General features: G+C 34.7%; 1 protein-coding gene across 2 annotated transcripts; it reads right to left on the bottom strand.

Moving 5' to 3' along the window:
• Positions 1-7,293: 7,293 nt before the first annotated feature.
• On the bottom strand, positions 7,294-9,901 carry LOC147532253 (uncharacterized). Of its 2 annotated transcripts, none has more exons than XM_086648326.1 (5): positions 9,550-9,901; positions 9,271-9,408; positions 8,606-9,001; positions 8,406-8,519; positions 7,294-8,238 (listed from the first exon to the last, which is right to left on the bottom strand). In XM_086648326.1, the coding sequence occupies exons 1-5, from the start codon at positions 9,805-9,807 to the stop codon at positions 7,492-7,494; spliced, it is 1,653 nt and encodes a 550-aa protein (XP_086504452.1). In that variant the 5' UTR covers positions 9,808-9,901; the 3' UTR covers positions 7,294-7,491. The 2 variants fall into 2 exon arrangements, with proteins under 2 accessions (XP_086504452.1, XP_086504453.1); XM_086648327.1 differs by having other exon boundaries at positions 8,606-8,992; positions 9,550-9,872.
• Positions 9,902-20,468: the final 10,567 nt, after the last annotated feature.

Below are 20,468 nucleotides of genomic sequence, written 5' to 3'. Positions count from 1 at the left end.
GTGCAACAAGATTTTCTACGGGTGCAAACGGAGGTGGCGAACCGACAATATGCGATGGACTTAATGAAGATTGATATTAGGTCTCTCGATGAACATGCTCAACAAATGCTTTTAGCGGCGCGAGAGGCTTGGTTCAACGGTGCACCACGAGACCCAAGAAACCCCTTCTAGTTATTTTTAATTAATTTTTCTAGTGTTGTTTAGTCGTATTTAAGTCGTTTTAAATTTTTAATCAATTATTAGTTGTAATCGATGTTTTTTTAATTGAAATTTATTAGTAAATTGGGAAATTCCAAATTCAAATTTTCGGCCTCAAGAGAGGCTGGGGCTGGAGCTGAATTTTAGAGGCTGAGCTGAGGCCAATAATTTTAGTTGAAAAAGTGGTTTTTTCGACCTAAGACAGGCTAGGATTGGACTTGCTCTTACCAACTGAGTTTTACCTTTATTAATATCAATGATGACAGGTGATTCTAGAACATCCAACCAATATTATGATTGTATATTTAATTTTGAGATTTCCTAACTAATTCTTTTCGTTGTAATCACAAAATCTATAAAAGGACACTTCCGACTTCTGAGAGCTTGAATAATGGCCCTCAGATTTGTTCGCTACACCCTAATTTGGCCAAAACTCCCTAAAAGATTTGGTCTTTAGCTAAAAAAGACTCATCAAACTTTTTTAGGCTTCAGCTCCTTGTGGCAATTATGTGATTTTTTATTTCAGTGAAAATATCAGATTAACCTTTGGTCAAAGTAATTAAATTTTATTTTCATTTATTTCCATTTCACTATTTCTCTCTCTAAACCCACGATTCACACTATCTCTCGAAAAAACCGACGAACCCTAATCTCTTCTGTGAAAAGACTCATCATCGGTCAAGTTCGTTGCGATTTGGCAACTCTAACAATAAGCTCTTAGGGATTTGGCAACTCAAGCCCTAATCTCTTCTCTTACGGTTAAGCTGATCTCTCTTACGATTTTGCAACTCCAACAATAAATAAAATGTTCCAATTTTGCAACAATTTCAGTACCGATTTTGCAACTCGAACTATCTAGGTTGATTTTATCTATTAATGATTTTTCCATCTTAGTTAGATTTAGCAATTTCTGATCTATTTCAGTAACATTTTAGCTATTGTTCATAGATCTTGAATAGATGATTTTAGCTACTATTAATGTGGATGTTTTGTTCATAGTTTGTTCATTAGCTACTGTTAATGTGGATGTTTTATCCATTAACTATTGTTCATGTGGATGTTTTGTTCATTAACTACTGTTAATGTGAATTAGCTTAATTATTGTTGTATTTAGGTCTATAAGTTCTATTTTATGATGCTACTTAGGTCTCTCACAAGGCGTTTGTTTAGGTTCCGCTGAAATCAGGTCGTTTAAATGATGCTCAAGACCTGCTCGACGAAATGCTTCAATGAGCTTGCACTGCCTTGCAAACACCTTGCAGATTGGTTTATGGAACATAAAACCTTTGTAAATTTATTAGATTAGTATGTTGTTCTTTTTGTTCATTTTAGTTACAACCTATCTAGATGAGAAGCATTTTGTTGTCTTTTTGTTCTAAATTTGATGTTATTACATGATGCTGCCCTCAATAGTGTTTATATGTTGCAAGGTTGTTGTGAGACCATGCAAGGCTGTTGCAAACCCTTGCAAATGTAGGGGATTACTAGGGTATCTCATACACCTAATTGTCTAGTGTTGGTAGCGGAATCTCAAACATCTCTATGTTTAACACTAGTTTCCAGGATCTGTACATGAACATACCAATGAACTAGATTGGAAAGATGATTACCTCTTAATCGCTTTCCCACGAACTAAATCCCGACCAGTATTCGGAAGATAAGAGCTCCAAGTGTAGCTCCTCTACTTGAGACACCGAGTAATGACTTGAACTCCCTCCTTTCAGTCAGCTAGGACCTTCTTGAAGGTTGAGATGAAGAACTCCTTCTTCTTGACTAGATACTTGAGAAAACTCCTTTTCTCTCTCTCTGAGCTGTATATACTGAAACTCTTTCAGGCTCTCAGAAAGCTCTCAAACTTGGCTCTCACTTTAGGTTGTATAATTAGGTATATATAGAAATCCCTAGAAGAGGTATTAGACTCAAACTAGGATTCCTAAAACCTAATTACAAGGCAACACCCAAAATACCTTCCTTTGGGTCACTTGAAGTGGCCAGCCAACATTGCCCTTTATGGGCTTCCTTGGCCGACCCACTTAGGGCCTAACGGCCATCACATGGCCGGCCCTATTGCCTAGGTCGGCCATCACATGGCCGGCCTACCTAAAGCCTCTCCGGGCCTCCCTTTTGGGCCCGGACATATTTGTATCTCTTCGGACTTCTCCGAATCAATCTGGACTTACCAATAATGGATCCAATCCACTTATTTGCCATTCTCCTTCTAGTCAATTCTCTCCGTTCAAATCATTACTCTGCTGTGTAACCCTTGTAGGATCCGGTCTATGTTAGCCGCGAATCAACTCCTTGATTCGACGATCGTAGTTGGCTTTTAGCTAGGCATTACGACCCCTAATTGGACCGGACTAATGATCTTCCGAGTAAGGTCATTAAGATCTTGTTCGCCAAATTGTACGCATTGCAACCTTGGTCGAAGGACACTCCTTCGGAAGGATACCATTCCTTCAGACCGAGGCAATATATCCTTCAGCAAAGTCTTGTATTCAACATTTATGTTGATTTTAGCTACTGTTAATGTGGATTAGCCTAATTTTTTTTGTATTTAGGTCTATAAGTTCTATTTTATGATGTTATTTAGGTCTCTTGCAAGGCTTTTATTTAGGTTTTTTTGAAATCAGGTCGTTTAAATGATGCACAAGACCTGTTCGACGAAATACTTCAATGAGATTGCAGTTTCTATAGCAAACACCTTGCATTGCTTTGCAAACACCTTGCACTGCCTTTCAAACACCTTGTAGTGCCTTGCAAACACCTTGCAGTGCCTTGCTACTCAGTTGCAAAATATTTTTGAATTGATTTGCATTAGCTAAATTACTTGTCTTTTTGTTCGTAGAGTTGATTGTGCGTTGCATATATGCCTATTCATTTTGAATATTACAAAAGGCGAGGATATTTAAGAAATGGAGGTTCAACCACAATCAATACATGAGAAAACTTAGTGGAAAGATAGAAATTGTGAAGAAAATTTGTTAGCAACTAAAATTGGATCTTCTCTCTCTAGAATGAATTACCTAAACAAAAACAGCTAAGATTTCTATTTTTTTGTTGAAACAACGAGCAAGGGAGATTCGTATGACCTAAACGTAAAATTGATTGATGATTTGCTAGCTAAATCGTCTAATTTTAACTGGAAAATATCAAAAGAACTTCTCCCTCTCTTGGCTGCGTTTTTTTCGTCTGGGATGGGTTTTTTTTTTGTTTTTTGTTTTTAGTTTTAGGGGTAATTTAGTTATTTAAGCATGGATAATTTGGTCATTAGAAAATGAGTTGAATTTTTATTTGGGCTATTTTAAAAAGATATGTGGTGCCTAACAACAATATTTCTTAGATTGCATTTTTAACCAGAGAAAATAGGAAATTGGGTCGGATGTCGAATCAAGAGTAACTTACGAACTCAAATTTACCATTAATTGTTATCAAATAGTCCTGGCTATTCTAGAACATTTACCAATATAATTAAGATTTTATTTTAAATTTCGAGATTGCCTAATTGTTTCTTTCCCTTGTAATCACACAATCTACTTAGATTTATACACCTCTTTCAATTGTACTAGATGGTCAAAAGGGAAATTTGGCCAAAACTTCATAAAAATTTGGACTTCAGTTAAAAATGACCAGTCAATTTTTTTAGTCCTCGCGACAGCTTTGCAGCGCCTTGCGACAACTTTATAACTGTTTTGCAACAGCTTTGGAATGCCTTTCAACACCTTACAACACCTTTGCAATGACTTGCAACCCCTTTTTAAAGATATTGGGTTTTTAACCGAACAAAATACAAACATTTGAGTTTTTAACAAGAAAAAAATACAAAACTTGGGTTTTTAACCAAAAAAAATACAACTCTTCTTTTTAACTACAAAAAGTTTAAATTTGGGTCGGCGACCCAATTTTCTGTGTTAAAAATGAGAAGTCTTAAAATTGATGTATATTCAAACTTAATAATCCACTACATGAGCATCTCCAAAGGAACACTCTAAGAAAAACTCCAAAATCCTAGTTTTCAAGTGCGAGTTAGGATTATCTTTCTTAACTGTCAAGATAAACACTACACTTTTTTTAGCCTCCAATGAAGATCTCTAAAACATCCCTACTGAGTACACATGTCACCTCTAATGCAAAAATAAATAAATAAATTCAATTAGTCTTATTGCAGTTAGCTAGCCAGTTTGAAATGAAGGATCTAGGCACTCTCTGTCATAAGGGTTTGGAGTATCCTTTAACCCACAAGGTTATCTTCTCTCCCAGACCCAATACACTACAGATATTCTTGAGCAGGGGCGAGCCCACATAGGGGCCCGTGGGGGCGCAGGCCCCCACGACCCTAACGTGGTTCGTTAATGTTATGCGACATTTGCCGCTATATTAGATACATATATCTATATATATATATATATATATATATATATATATATATGCATATTTCCGTTTTTCAAATAGAGTTCTTCCCTAGCTTAGTTGGTGAAGTGATTATGTTTCAACCTTGAGGTCAAGGGATCGAGTCTCACACACAACATTTTTTTTTTTCGAGAAAATTTCTACTACTTACACTTTTTTTTTTTCTAAAATATCTACTATAGTTGAAATTATTATTTGGCTTAAGATGACTACTTATTAAAAAACATTATAAAGGTCATGCTTGGCTTAAATTGGTTCTTATTAATTGAATAACTCAATTTTGACCTCCTCAAAGTGACCAACTAAATAAAATGACCTCGTAGAGATGATGAGTTTTCTAAACGTCCCCCCTTAATTTTGATTTTGTCTGATTTTTCGGTGACTTCCTCTTCATCATCTAGCATCGTTCTTCTTAATCTTCACCATTATCTCTTCGTCCCCTCCTTTGTTTTTTATTTCAGTATATTTTGGGAATCCCGTTGGAGGAAAGATCCTTGATCCATATTGAGAAAATTAGAGATTGATTGTTATACATCAAAATTACCACGAAATATCTAAACTATAAATAAAATTTTGTTAAGAATTTGCTTTTCGATTCTAGTTTGATCGTGTATTGTGGAATTCTTTCATTACCTATAACAAAGAGGTGCCCCCACTCACAAAAGTTTCTGGCTTCGCCACTGTTCTTGAGCGTGCACGTATCAATAATACTTGGATGACTGACTCTCTAATCGAATCTAATGCTCGTTATTCTTTTATCGATGGTACTCCTTTGGAAGATCCTACACTATTTCGCACTGTTGTTGGCAGTTTGGTTTATCTCACTATTACTCGTTCAGATATTGCATATGTCTGCATGTTGTTAACCAATTTGAGGGTTCACCTACTACAGTTCATTGGACAGTTGTACTTCGTATACTGAGATATCTCTGAGGTACTTGTTTTTAATGTGTCCTTTTGTCATCGACCTCTTCCTTGACTTTGTGAGCATATTTGGGTGCTGACTGGGCGACTGATTGCACAGATCGCAAGTCCATTTTAGGTTATTGTGTATTCTTGGGTGATTTCCTTATTTCGTAAAGGAGCAAGAAGCAGACTAATGTACGTATATAGATCATCCACTGAAGCTACGTATCGTGCTATGGTATTTACTACAACTGAGATAGTCTGGTTACCTGAATTACTTGCAAACATTGTTGTTTCCATTTTAGAGCACACTCCTACGTATTGTGACAATCAAAGTGATATATACTGTGCATAATTCAATCTTTCACGAACGCACCAATCACATTGGAGACTGATTCACTTTACTCGACATCATTTCGCTCAAGGCACCATTAGTTTGTCGTTCGTTTCATCCATTATGCAGATTGCTGACTTGTTCTGTTGTTAACCAAATCAATTCCGGTTAAGCATTCGTTTCTTAGCAGGCAAACTTTACATGTTTTCAATACTGCATCGGGAGTTTGAGGGAGGGTATTAGAATTATATATATATATATATATATATATATATATATATACATATAATAGGGTAGTTTAGTCCAGGGACGGAATCAGGATTAAAGAACGAGGGGGGCCAATGTAATACGAATTTGGTTAAAATTATGTCATGTAACTTTCATCACTTGAGACCGTCTTCTAAATAGAGATTTGTAGATTAAACTTTTACTAAGTGAGTCACAATTTGTTTTTATTTCCAATCTATGTGAATTGTGCGTCTCTTTCTCATACTCTAAACAAAATTAAAATTTATCGACTTTATATACGAGTTTTTCAAAACAAATAAGTTGTATGTGTTTTAAATACAAATTCTGTACTACAATATTTAAATTTATAAGAGAAATTAGATGGTTTATATAGCATTTCCAAGCACCCTAATTTATAAGAGAAATTAGATAGTTTACATAGCATTTCCAAACACACCACCGAGAGAAGTCTTAAAACTCTAGATTGTAAAAATTATGCAGTCACAGGGGATCAAACCTAGGTCACTAGCAAACAGTTTTACCAAGAAGCCAACGAGTCATTGTTGTCATGTTTAATGTATTCCTTAGAATAATTCTGTAATCCTTGTGCATTAGGGTTACAATGATAGTCAATAGGGCTAGGCCGAGGGGGGTCATGGCCCCCTTCGGCCTAGCTGTAGTTTCGTCCCTGAAGTTTAGTCATTGGCCCATTACAGGCCTTTTACTCTTTTGTGTTTTTATTTATTTGTCTATTTGCTATCTTGTAAACCTAACTACAACTAGTAAACCTAACTACAACTAGTAAACCTAACTACAACTAATAAAGTCGTAGCCTTCATTGAAAGTTTCTCACTTCTTTAATCTCCCTCTTTTGCATATTGATGTTCAATACTGATTTCTACAATACTTTAGCAGTTGTTATTAACAAAATGATTCTTCCAAAACAGTACTTTACATAATAAGACAATTCTTTTCCTATTAGTCATAATCCCATGGAACCATCTTCGTGATAAAAAAATATCAGTAGAAACAACAAAAGATCTTAAAGAAAAGAACCTCTACAAAATTAGGGCGACCCGAGCACAAATCAGCCAGAGCTTCTGTTTTGGGAACCAACGTAATCAACGGCTTTATGTTTTAAATTCTAAACAAATTTATAACTCTATTTAAGTTATAGGTCCGGCCCTGTCCACAACTAACATTAATTATAGTGTAAATTGAAACAAAAACTAAAAATTTAATCAAGCAAAAATAGTCAATACAATCTTGCCTTCTCTAAAAAGTAAAGCTAATTAATAATGAAAATTATTCATACATATTAAAGATATTATATTGTATATATAATAATCCTTGTAGCTGCTTCTACACAAATTGTCCTATTCATGAAGGTATAGATTTCTTCTTCATTCCAAAGGTTAAGCTACCCATTTTTTGCTACTAGAACTTGAATTACTTTCCCCATCATCCCTAAGACCTAAACTAGAAGATCCTGAGGTAGGTGGTTTCACTGTTTGGCTTTCTTTACTAATAATAGAGTTAATTGCTGCTTCAACTGCAATCCTAAACTTTGGATCTGAAGCTATAACACTTACATTTTCAGCTAACTTTAATGCCTTATTCTGATCTTCTTCTTCCTCTTCTACCTTTCCTTCCCTTCTTTCATTAACTAATGTTTCTTCATGGCCAGTTTTGTTGAATAACTGTCTACTAACTAAACCATCACCCATGTTAGAATTCGAAGCAAAACCAGGATTATTAGAAAACCATGGGTAGTTAAGTTGTGGAAATGAAGTAGAGGAACTAGGGTTCTTGAGTTGAGTCCTGGTTTGATTAGATGAGTTGTTTGATAGGTCTAGAATGAATCTATTGTTCGAAAAATCGGAGGTTGAATTGTTGTTAAATGAGTATGAAGTAGTAGAATGGGTAGTTAATGGATTAAGGTTTATATGGTGAGACATGGGTATTTGGATATTGTTTGAAATGTTATCTGAAAATATGTTTAGAGTATTCGGAGACGGTTTTGATGCCGTTGTTAACATAAAATTATTAGATTCCGTCGAAGTTGTCGAAGCCATTGAAGTTGCACCCACAGGTAAAGGATGGTTATGTGTACCCTCATATGTTGTTATGAGTATTGTCATGTCCTCTTGGCATCTTTGAACCTAATTTACATTTACATCATCAAGGACTAGATTGATTTAACACATATTCACAATTTTCAAGATGTATATAAAAGATAAAGAGAGAGCGAGTCGAAACAGTAAGATTCAAACACTGGTCTCTCGAGAGGATATGAACATATAGTGGTAGAATAATATTATATATGTACCTGTTTTCTAACTGGACACCCAGGAGATACAGTACATCGATAGTAGGCCCTCGGACATGGATTTCCTTTCGCTATTTTCTGCCCGTATTTCCTCCATTGACATCCATCATTCATCTAGATTAATTCATCTCAATATTTCATCAGTCATTGTTTGCTATAAATAAAGGTTCAAACTTTACTTTCTAGTAAATTGAACTTACAGTAGCTTCTTGACATCTTGCTCTAACTGAAACCCGAGCTTTACGATTAGGTGGGGAAGAAATATTGTTTCCGATTCCGGGAACTTCGATCTTTTGAAGCTTATTTTGGGTTGATGAAGAAGCCAAACTATCTATCACCAAATCTCCATCTTTATCTTGTCTACTAGCTTCTTCTATTCTTCTTTCATTTTGATAATTATGTACATGATTATGATTATCACTCTGTAACATCAATGATAGCCCTAATTCATGAGATTCTTCTCTAAACTTGTTTTGGCTTTCAAATGGTATACGTTGAGGCATTCGATGTTCGAAATCTAGGTATTCATGAACTCCCTTTGATTCTTCACTTGTGATTTGTTCATCACCATGGAGTGCATGAAAGATCTGTGGGTCCTATACATATACATATATATATATATAGAGAGAGAGAGAGAGAGAGAGGAAAATATCAATTATTGGTAAATTTTGGAGATATCAATAAACTAAACAGTCTTTTGTTACGACAGATAGCCGTAGCAAATTATGAAAACTCTTGTAAATGGGCATTTGCAAATGTGTTAGCTAGACCGTAACAAAAGATGTGTAGCAAAAGCAATGGTTTATAGGAGAGAGAGAGAGAGAGAGAGATTAAATGGGTCTCTAGCTAGGAAGAGAAATTGTACCTTTTTGGAGTCATTTTGTTGGATGATTGATACTTTCAATTGGAGGTCATGGTAATCCTTCATAGTTTGCTCAACCACCTTCTTCAAAACTTTGTTTTCTTCTTTCATTCTATTCATCTCTACCTTTAGCATAGATAACTAATGAACAATTATAGTTAAGTCTTTGGATATATAAGCAATAATTAATTAAAACTAGAGAGAGAAACCAAAGTGAGATAGAGAGAGAGAAAGAGAGAGAGAGAGAGAATTAGATTGTAAGCTCCTAGTGTAATTGCATACCTCTTTGATTTTATGTGTAGATGGGTCACTTTTCTCCTTTTCTTTTCCTTCTTCCAATAATTCTTGTTCTTGGATTTCATCACCTTTTGGATCTTCTTTGTTTTGGTGAACTCTTTTTTCTTCTTTATCATGATGATCTATAGTATTACTTTGATTTCTTTCATGGGTACCTTGATTTTCTTCTTCTTGATTACCTTTTAATTTCAATGAAAGATTGATTTGCATTGTCTTCTTATTATTATCTCTCAATTCATCCATTGCACAAAATTACTCTCTCTCTCTCTCTCTCTCTCTCTCTCTTCTCTCTCTTCTCTCTCTTCTCTCTCTTCTCTCTCTCTAAATTCTAATCCCTATATAGAGTACAAGTATAAATCCAGCTTTTGAGGCACCAAAGTCAATACTCTCGTCCCTAAGGCGTATAAATAATTTATTTTAAGATATACAAGAAGGAATCTCATCAAGGTCTTAACTGAAGTTTAGGTATTATTATTTAAATAACATGCATTAAGAGCATAGTCTTAATTGTTCATAATTTAAGAGTCAGATCATATAAATATTATATACATTCATTTGTAAAAATGGGTTACTCTAATAAAAGCACATATTACGTGAGAAGTCTTGTGTTTTACCTAGCACGACCACATCCCAGCAATCTACAGACGGATCAAAAATCCATTAGTGTCGCTTCTGTAAATCGGTCCAGTCGTGCTCGTGTCATTACAGGGCGCCACATTACAGACAATTGTTTGCCTAATTAGTTGTACATTTACTCAAAAAATTTAGATGGTCATAGACTCGATTTATGATGGAGGTAGAATCCATCATATTGTTTACTTCTTTTAAATGGAATAAATAAAGTAAAGATAGGAATAGTCTTTCATGCTTATAGGATGGTCCGGGTTTTTATATAAAAAAATAAAATAAAAACGCATATTAAAGTTATATTTCTTTGTAAAATTTAGGAAGAGTGTGACATACTGATTACATTATTATGTGTAAACAGATATTTTTCCTCATTATTTTGAATATTAGAACTTTTCGTAAAAAAAATCCGTTCGATAAAAAATATTCTTAGAAATCCATTAGAAAAGAATTGGTTAAAATGTGAACTTTTTTTGTTGAAGAAAATACTATAAAATAAGCGTAAATTACAAGTCAAAAGATAACCACTTAGATGGAATAAGGTTCTCATAAAAAAAAAAGTAGAGCAATTATGAGTACCAGCCCATTTGGCTAGCTTTGTCTGCCTTGGAATTGTCTTGACGATTTATATGGGAGAAGATACATTCCTTGAACTGTGAAGTGGTGCTCCTAATTTGCCTCATATGAGCTTGTGATTCCCAACGTATATTGTCGATGTGGTAGCAAAGGTAGTTGACGATGTTCTTGTAATCGCTTATGATGTGGATATGTTCGATGTTGAGCTGTAAAGGCCACTCCATTCCGTGGAGTATAACCTTACATTCACTTTCCTCCGCATTTCTAGCCCGAATAGTTGCCACTTTAGGCTTTAGCTGATATGAAGGTATTATGGTTCCTGATTATGATACAACTAATAAATGCCGAAAGGAGTGTCACTGTCGTGGAAGGACGCATTGTTATCGTGGGATACTTGGTAATATTGTTCTCTTTTGTAGTGTTTGGATGACGGGGAATGTTCGCGTCAGTAGTCATAGCTGTGAACACAAGAATCCGGTTGATAATCTGATTTGTTGTGGTACCTATTCTGTAGAAACAATAGTCGCATCTGGCTCTCCAGATGTAGCAAACAGATTCATATATTTACCATCGTTGTCGCTAGGGATGTTTTGCTACAAGAGAATCCAATCTTTAACTATAATTATCTGATCAGTACAAATGAAAAAGTAAAACCAGATAGATCTGGCCCTGGTGCAGTGGAGTAGTACATGTTCCATAGTTTCTCAGGTATGACAATAAGCACAATCGAAAGTGTTATATACCGATTTTGTTTTTAACCGAGAGGCTAGTTGTACAACATTTTTTTTTTTGAATTGTTCAGCGTGTCTCGAACCCTTGACCTCTAGGTGGAAGATTATACCTCTTACCACTCCAACCAAGGGTTGTTGACCGTTGTACAACATTTTCATAGAAATAATTTAATACGGGGTAATTTTCATATGCCAAATATAATTCCAATTGATTTCGACATGCAACATGTCTTTAAAAGATTGAGTTAAATGGCGATGCATCGAGCTAATGGTGAATTTTCCCGATTTCGTGAGGGACCAATGTAACTGATCATTATCATTGGTCTGTAGATTCAGAGAGCGAATAATATTACATAAATGTGGGTCGAAAAACGCAATAATAGTAGGCTCGTGCCATTGGTTATTTCTGTGTGTCCAGTTACTGCTTGTAAATTTTAGTTTAATTCAAGATTTTCAAATGGGGGAGGGGGGAGGGGGGGATAGGTTGGTAGTCCAAAAGTTAGAAAAAATACGTTCCAAAATCCACCCTTAAAGATCTATATGTTTTTAGTCCTTTGTCTAAAATGCCCAAAATACCCTCAATCAACAGATTTGGTACATCTGGTAGTTTGTGTAATGCATCTGGTAGTTTGTACAATGCATCTGACAGTTTGTACAGTGCATTTTTAAATGTGTAATCTATTTTCGTCTATTGTTTTAGATTCTTAGCATCTGAAAAATTAGGTTACGAATTTGACTTTGTATGAGTCTTAGATGTAATGCATTTCTAATTCAATATTGGTATATCGTATCTGGTAGTTTGTACAATCCATTTTTTAGTGTGTAATTGTATCTGGTATATTGTACAAACTATGTAAATAATGTACAATAATTCTGAAAAATGCATAGAGAATCATAAGTAATGTTTGAAAACCATGATGAGCAATGTAAGGTACAAATTATGCAACGTTACAATAATGGTTAAATTATAGAATACAAATGAAGTATACATTTTATATAATATATAGTACAACTAATACAATGCGACAATAATGGTTAAAATATAAAAGAAACTTGAAGAAAATACATTGTATTATCATTCCTTAAACATTCTGAAAAATGTACATATTGTAGATCATTAGACAATTAGAACATACATTTTAAAAAATGTACAAACTATCTAAATAATGTACCATCAGAATAATGTACCATAATTCTGAAAAATGTATGCAAAATTATATGTATAGAGGGGTAAAGTTGGAAGAAGCAAATCTTTTTTTCCTAGAGATGGGATTTAATGCATTGGGATCCGTTTTTGGACTAGATATGGGTTTATAATTTGTTTTTGGGCTTTTGAGTCATTTTAGGAGATGAGTGAACTATTTGTACTAATCGGGCCTTGTTTTTTAACCTCTCACCCATTTTTTTCAAATCGTTACTCTTACTAGTATGATTTTTACATTTTTTTTTTTTTTTGCTGAAAATGATTTTTACAGTTGTATGTCTACTATGAATATTTTCAATTGTTACTCTTACTTATGTGAAATTACTTATATACTTTTCAATTGTTACTATTATTTAAATTGTATGTCTACAATTTATTTCAGTTTTACATTCGATAAAACATCATACCTGAAGATATTTCACTATAGAATATTTTTATTAAGATTAACTATTGCTTGAATCACTTTCTCGACTCGGTCACTTCAACAATACCTTTTTAAGTTTTGCTTTGTGTTCATACTATCATACATTGATAAATCACTTCTGATTTTAATTTGGCAGGGCAAGACATCCTGTACTAAGAAACACTTAAATTATATAAACAGTAAATAAGTTTTTAGGGATCTACACTATTAAAGCAACATTGTCAACTAACAACAAATTATGAATCCTCTATTGTCATTAGACTTCGATTACCTTCTTAATTATGATCACTCCCATTAAACAATTGTTTTTTATTTGCACAAGAGTGTTAATTAGTTTAGATCCCGTGGACCCGGTTGACAAATCATGGTTGAGCCGAAGTAACATCCTGGCTACGATTTTAAATATCAATTTGTATTAGTTTACTACTACATATAAAATGATGACATATCAAGTTCGTTCGTTTTTCTTTCAACTACACAAAATTTTTCATTTGTTCTTATAATTAGTTGGGTTGTGTGGCTTGCCAGCTTGTAACAAGAATTTCATGTAACAAGTTTTTCAATATATCAAGAGCTTCGGCATTTTTCAACAAGAAAAAAGAGCTTGCACATCACTTAGTTATGAGTGTGGCAAAAGAACCACAATCACCGCTTTTGCTTTTCGAGTGCTTCATTGTTAAAAAAAATGCTACTTTGGAAAATTAGTTTGTTTGCGGGAATGCAAAATTGGATGGAAAGTTTCATTATGACCAGCAGCAAGAATAAAAAGACTTGGTCAATCATATTTGACTGTATTGACGTAGAAGAACAGAAGATCTGGTGTCATCTTCACTATCTCCCATTTTGGCCGGACACCACCACCTCTACCGCCAGTCCCCCCCCACACCTCTCTCTCTCTCTCGCTCGTCCTTCAATTATTTTACAATACCACTACCTATTGTTAACTTAGATTTGTCAGGAACCATCAACCAGTGAAGAAAAAGTCAACATATATAGGTCAATTTAATCTCTTTATAATAGCACTAAATTCTGTTAAGATGTGAAGGAACACAAATTATAATTTAATATGTGCATAAACAAGAATAAATTTATACATTGATTATATAATCAAATATAATGATGTCATGAAGTAGACCCCCAAGGGTGATTTGGACAAATCCCAAAAAATGCCACATGAACCCACACACTTCCACAACCATCATAAATGATTTGCCCGCTTGATGTGGTATTTTCCCCTCTGGATGAGATTAGAGTCAAATACACTTATTGGCTAGGAAAGAAAAAAATAAAATGCACATTTTAAATACCGTGATATTTGGCAAAATAATAATATCTCTATGGTATACTGCTTATTGGGTCGGTCCAGACTTCAATCCAGACCTACCATATCCATATTAAAATAGTGTCAGATCCGATTAGTCCCTTTAGTCTAATTTCCAATCTGACCTTGGACCAGACTCGATCGAGCCGGAACACTAGTTCAGTTTGTCCTTAACTGATTGTTAACTTCTAATCCTTCTTTACAGTTTCGGATTTCTTTTTTGAATTTTGTATAGGAAAAGAACATGAATATTTGGTCAAGAGTTCGACCAGAACTCTCGATCGAGGTTTAGTTTCAATCGAACCCTCGATCGAGGTTCAATTTTAGTCTAGCTTTTGATAGAGAGTTTTGTTTTTCTTTTTCTCTCTACAATAGAGCAAGAGAACGATGGAGAGAGAAGATAGATTAAGAGAAAGAAAAAGAGACAAAGAAAGAACAATATGGCGTGAGGGATGCTCATTTACACTTCCCAGAGACGCATTCAATATTTTCTTTTTCAGGTGTCTATATAGATCTAAGTTTTGTAGAGAGAAAGAAAACGATGGAGAGAGAAGAGATAGATGAAGAGAAAGAAAAAGAGACAAATAAAGAACAATATGGCAACATTTTTGAACCAATCGAACTACTTGAGCACTATGTTATCAACTATTAATTATTTTCCTAGTGGTCTAAAATTTCTTTTTAATGCGTTTTTCCGAAAGTGAAGGTAGGCTATAACCTACCCTAGCCCTATACTAGACCCGCCACTGATCATCGGTGTCCGTAAAAATAGAATGACATGAATACTTCTAAGTACATAAATGACCAGACTCGTTATAAATACTTACAAGTGTACGAGAAAAACAAAAGATAAAACTTAAGATGAAGTCGGGCCTATCCAGTAAACTTCGCCCCAACCCAGTCTCACTGTCGGGCTGGGCTAGATTGTCTCGTGGGTTCAATCAGATCCAACCTGGGATTTGGATATAACTCTGAGCTAGCTTGTAAAGATTAAAATTCAAATCGTATATTATAATCACTTCAACAAAAAAATCATATATTATGATAAAAAATACAAATGAAAATCGTTTTCACCAGAGAAAGAGTTGGTTTTTTGTTTACTAAACCGATGATCTCGAAAGGGGGGTTGGGTGGGGGATTATTTTGGATGGAAGATGTTAGTCTCACGTTGACGTTGTTGTTGTTGGTTGGGAGAAAGAAGACAAAGGAGCAAACGTCGCCGCAGCCAATTCGTCCGTTAGGTCTTATATATATAGAGAGAGAAAACCGAGTTTATTACTCAAAAATTGTTAAGGTCAATTTGATGGTGCTGTCCTCCCTAAGGAGTATGTAAGCATTACACAACAATTTCTTCCTTCCCTCCCCCTTGGTCCATGGATCAAGCTTTACCTACCCATTTCTATCTTCTCTCCCCTATGGATTTAGGAATGCTAATCAACAAAGTGAAGAAATAATTCGAGTGAGTTTTCAATCACGACCGGAAGAAAGATTTTTAGTTAGTTCTGGGCGTTCATTGGGGGCAATCTACACCTGGGCGAGGGTAGGGTATAGCGGCTTCTGACTCCATAAAATAGGAGTGAGTTTACTAATTTTGATCATCTGAAATAATGTACTCTCTCCGTCCCAAATTAAGAGTCCCATGCCTTATTTTTTTATCACATAAAATCTCTTATTTTCCATAAATACCCCTTCATATATGTTTTCAATATATGGTGCATCAATTAAGCTAATTAAGACATTTGATTATTTCCAAAACAAAAACTTGTTTCCCAATGAACAAATCCATTCTTTTTGGATTAATAAGGTGAGAAAATTAATATGGTTACATGTATTTTTATAATGAAAATTGTAATCTTTGAATTACTTCAAGAAAAATTATCAAATAAATAAGGGCAAACATGGAAGAAGAGAAAATATGAAAATAAGGTGGATTCTAAATATGGGACTCTGAATTTGGGACGGAGGGAGTAATAGCAAATTGTTACTTTGATTTGAGTTGTTTCTCCTCGACGATGAAGCTTATCTTTCGTCATCTCATTGGCCAACCTTTGTTCGTTATTTTTATTTCCGAAAATGACTCAAAGCCCAAAAAATGGGGGGTAAATAAGCTTCACCTCCATCCCAAATTGAAGGAGAAATCTAAATGTCTGAATCACCTGACAGTTCCCTTTCTTTTTTGTTTTTCCCTTCGTTTTTGCCACTGCCCGGTACATTAGCTGACTATCCCTCACCCCCCTTAATTGTTTGATTCATTGAAGCTTAGCATTAAATGCCTCCATTAAATTAGGGTCAGAAAATCTTCCAAAATCGATTTCCTTCCCAACTCTTGCTGCCCAATTTTCTCCTGATTAATAGTTTTTTTTCTCTCTCTACAACCAAAAGATCTCTTTTTCGTTTTTAACTCAAATTTTCGCCTGCAATTTTTTGTTGAATTTTTTCCTTTCCGGCCTTCTGTTTTGAACTCTTTCTTCTTCAAGATAAACATCAAAGGATCATCAGCTTCTGAGTAGGGTTTCCTGTTTTTTGGGTTATCATGTCAGTGATTTTTTAGTTTATAAAACTCATCTTCTTGCCTTGAATGTTATCATTTAATGTCTCTTCTGCCATGAATGATCCTTAAACAAAAACGGTTACACTCTTAAACTCATCTTTTTGCCTTCAATGATATCATTCAGGGGCGTGGAAGAGGGGGTGCCATAGGTGCGACGGCACCGGGCCCCCCTCAAACGACAAGAAAAACCGAAGAAATTGGGGCTCCTCGAATAACTTATCTGGGTATAAATATTTGAAGGGCTAAACAATTACCTTAACTTAGTTGTAGCTCATTTGGTAACCTCCTTGTTTTACAAACAAGAGGTCAAGAGTTCAAATCTCACTACTTTCATTTTTTTCTTCTAAATATCAATTACAAATACATGTTTGGAGGCTAATGATTCAAAGGAAGTTTAATAAGTATTGTTTTCGCCTTTTTTTTTCTGCAAAAATGATTCTTGAAAATTTGTATAGAATTAAATTAATGTTTTTTCTCTTGAGAAAAAAATAATTGGTTGGCAAGTTATTTTGTCCTAAGGGTGTGTTTGATATCTCCCATTTCCATGGAAATAAAAGAATTTTCATGGAAATAGGTATTTCCACCGTTTGATACGAATTGTAATTCCATGACTTTAATTCCCTAGGGAATCTATTTCCACGAAATAGTCCACTTTTAATTCCTTGCTCCCCCCTCGGAATTAGTTTCCGTGGAAAGTCAAAAATCAAAATAAAAATATTTTAATATGCTCGGACACTTGAAACCTAATATTTATCTCCATATATGTTCAAAATGATTTTTTACCATAAAATTTAGCAAAATAAATTTTTTACTTCTACATTGGGCAAATGACATTTTTGTCCTTCTTACCAAATGACATGTTTACAAAGTTGTCAAAATGACATTTTGGATTTTTATAGCCAAAATTACATTCTTATCCTTTTATAATATCAAATTGACATTTTATCCTTATGTTGTCAAAATGACATTTTTACCCTCGTATAATATCAAAATGACATTTTTATCTTTAAATTAGTAAATTGACACAAGGTTAAATAATTTTACAACATAGGAGTAAAAATATAATTTTGAAAACATAAGGGTAAAAATGTAATTTAGACAACATAAGGATGAAAATGTAATTTTCGCAAAAGTAAAAATATCATTTAGACTACATAAAGAGTAAATAAAAACAGAGTTCGTAATTCCACGGAATAATAAATGACTACCAAACGAAAGAACTCTTGTTTCCACGGAGTAAATTTCGTGGAAGACTTTCCATGGAACTCTTGTATTTCCATGGAATTGTTTCCCTGATATCAAACACAACCTAAATATTTTTTTAAAATTGTCCAAAATACTTTGAAGCATCAAACATAGTCAATTGTTATATCCATTTACATTCACTTAAAATATATCAAAAATGAATTTAGTAACCAAAGTTAATTGTTTTTGTTAACTATGATATGTGTAAGAAATTATTTTCGTCTTATATTATCGAAGAGCCCCGAATATAACTTCGCACCGGGCCCCATTTTTCTCAGCCACGCCACTGATATCATTCAATGTTTCTTAAACTCATCTTCTTACCCTGAATGATATCATTTAAAGAAGATGAATTAACCTCTTAAAGATGATGATAAATGAAATGTCTGGAACTGTTCCATAATTACATCTAAAGGTGACGAATAATCCTCTTGAAGATGATGAATCTTTTACTACTATCTTGGAAATTCCTTCGAAACAAACAGTTTACTGGAACACTGGTTCATTCCTTCTCTTCTGTAGAATGAATACAGAAGAAATGATGTCCCAGTCAAATACAGAGTCCATGGGAGGAACAGAACTATCAGGGAGCAGTTTTTGGAGGACTCCATTATGGTGAATACACTATTATAGTGTCATATGTGATGATGCACAAAATGTCCAGACGTTGACTAACGTCTGAAGAGTCAAGATCAGACATGAAGTCTACTGGGTCAAACCGGCTTGAGGTATCAGGACAGCTGATGGGACATGAAAATGTCCCATCTGAATCTCTTAATTCGGGTTAGTTAGTCAATTTCGGGTAGTTACTCTAATGAATTATGTGTTTCTATTTTCCATGTGTCTTTTACGGAGTTTGGTGCGAAAAATTGCTAATATCGGGAGAAAGACACACTTGAGGGCATTTCGGTCATTTAGAGATGAGAGTGTTCTGGAAATTTTAGTACTCGGTTGAAAAGTAGAGTTCAAAACGAACCCATAGGCGAAAACAGAAGTCAAAACGGAGCCCAAATTGGAAGATTATAGCTGGTCAAAGTTTTGGTCAAATGCTGTTGACTAGTGGAATTATATCGGGACGTCTTCTTTCACTCGGGATATAGCAGGCACACGTGGTGTCTTCTGAACCACGCTGCACAATACCTCGTGCAGATCCGTGCTTTGATTCAGTGCAACGCCCACCATCTACTTCATGTACTCCCGAGCTGACCCAACATTCAGATCCGGCTTTAGAGATCTGACTGCCACTGAAGCTCCCTACACATGTGGACAAAGCTGAAGCGCGTTCCAGCATTTTAAACTGCTCCGAGTCACACTTTATCATCCCCCTTGCCAGCACGTCATTAATAGGGAAATAGAGTTGGATATTCTCTTTGAAGATTTGATTGAGAAGGAAACTAGAAAGAAAGTATTCTCTGGATTGGGTTTGAAGGCTTGTTTGAAAGATCTTTAGAGAGAGAGAGAGACAACAGAAGACAGTGAGAATTGATCTTCTGAGATTCACCAAAAGAGAGAATGGTAAGTCTGATTTAATTCTTGGAGTGAGATACATACCTCTCTCTGTTTTTAGACATAGAGATTTTCAAATGATCTCTCTTCTCTCTTAAATCTGAAAACACTATAGAAAGAAAGAGATTATGGAACCAGGGAGATAAATGAAGAGATATTTTGTAGAGAGGGAAATAAAGAAATGTTACAGCCGACCATTCAGAGTATAAAACCAGGGAGCTTCATCACTATTGGATCATCTTGGTTTTGGGGAGAGATCCCTCTCTTCAAGCTCAACCAATAGAAAGATCAGAGAGAGAGTGAGAGAGACCATCATCTTTTATTGTCAATTTCTTTATCTTCTGTAATCTTTTCTTTTTTGTGAGAGAAAAGAGAGATTCATAAAGAGAGAAAGAGTGGTTGTAGAGAGATTGATAGAGAAATCCAATAAAATCAGAGTTCATCATCTTTTCTTCTTCTTACTTCTTCTACTGTGTTCTTGATTTTTGTGAGAGAAAGAAAGAAACAGAGAGTTAGAGAGAAAAGAGTTGTAGAAAGATTGAAATAAAACAGAGAGAGAAATTAGTTGAGGAAGACGAGAAAATCCGTGGAAAATTATTTTCTCACAGAGAAATTGTTTCCGAGAAGACTAGAAAACTGCTCCCTTAGGGCGCGTTTGGTTGCAGACGGGAAAATCAGCAGAAGAAACAATTTCCAGCGAGAAAAAGTTTAGTTCTTCT

Source organism: Eschscholzia californica, unplaced genomic scaffold, assembly GCF_041429995.1.
Source record: "Eschscholzia californica isolate CP2 unplaced genomic scaffold, dmEscCali1.0.p SCAF_6, whole genome shotgun sequence".
Lineage (NCBI taxonomy): Eukaryota > Viridiplantae > Streptophyta > Magnoliopsida > Ranunculales > Papaveraceae > Eschscholzia > Eschscholzia californica.
The sequence above is the reverse complement of the archived record's forward strand: the minus strand, read 5'-3'. Positions and strand labels throughout refer to the sequence as shown.

Bases quoted from the DNA above. Each gene is read 5' to 3' on its own strand.
- LOC147532253 (XM_086648326.1), bottom strand. From the start codon at position 9,807: ATGGATGAATTGAGAGATAATAATAAGAAGACAATGCAAATCAATCTT. The intron at 9,409-9,549 runs GTATGCAATTAC...ATTGTTCATTAG, and splicing joins CTACACATAAAATCAAAGAG to TTATCTATGCTAAAGGTAGA. The intron at 8,520-8,605 runs GTAAGTTCAATT...GAATTAATCTAG, and splicing joins CAAGATGTCAAGAAGCTACT to ATGAATGATGGATGTCAATG.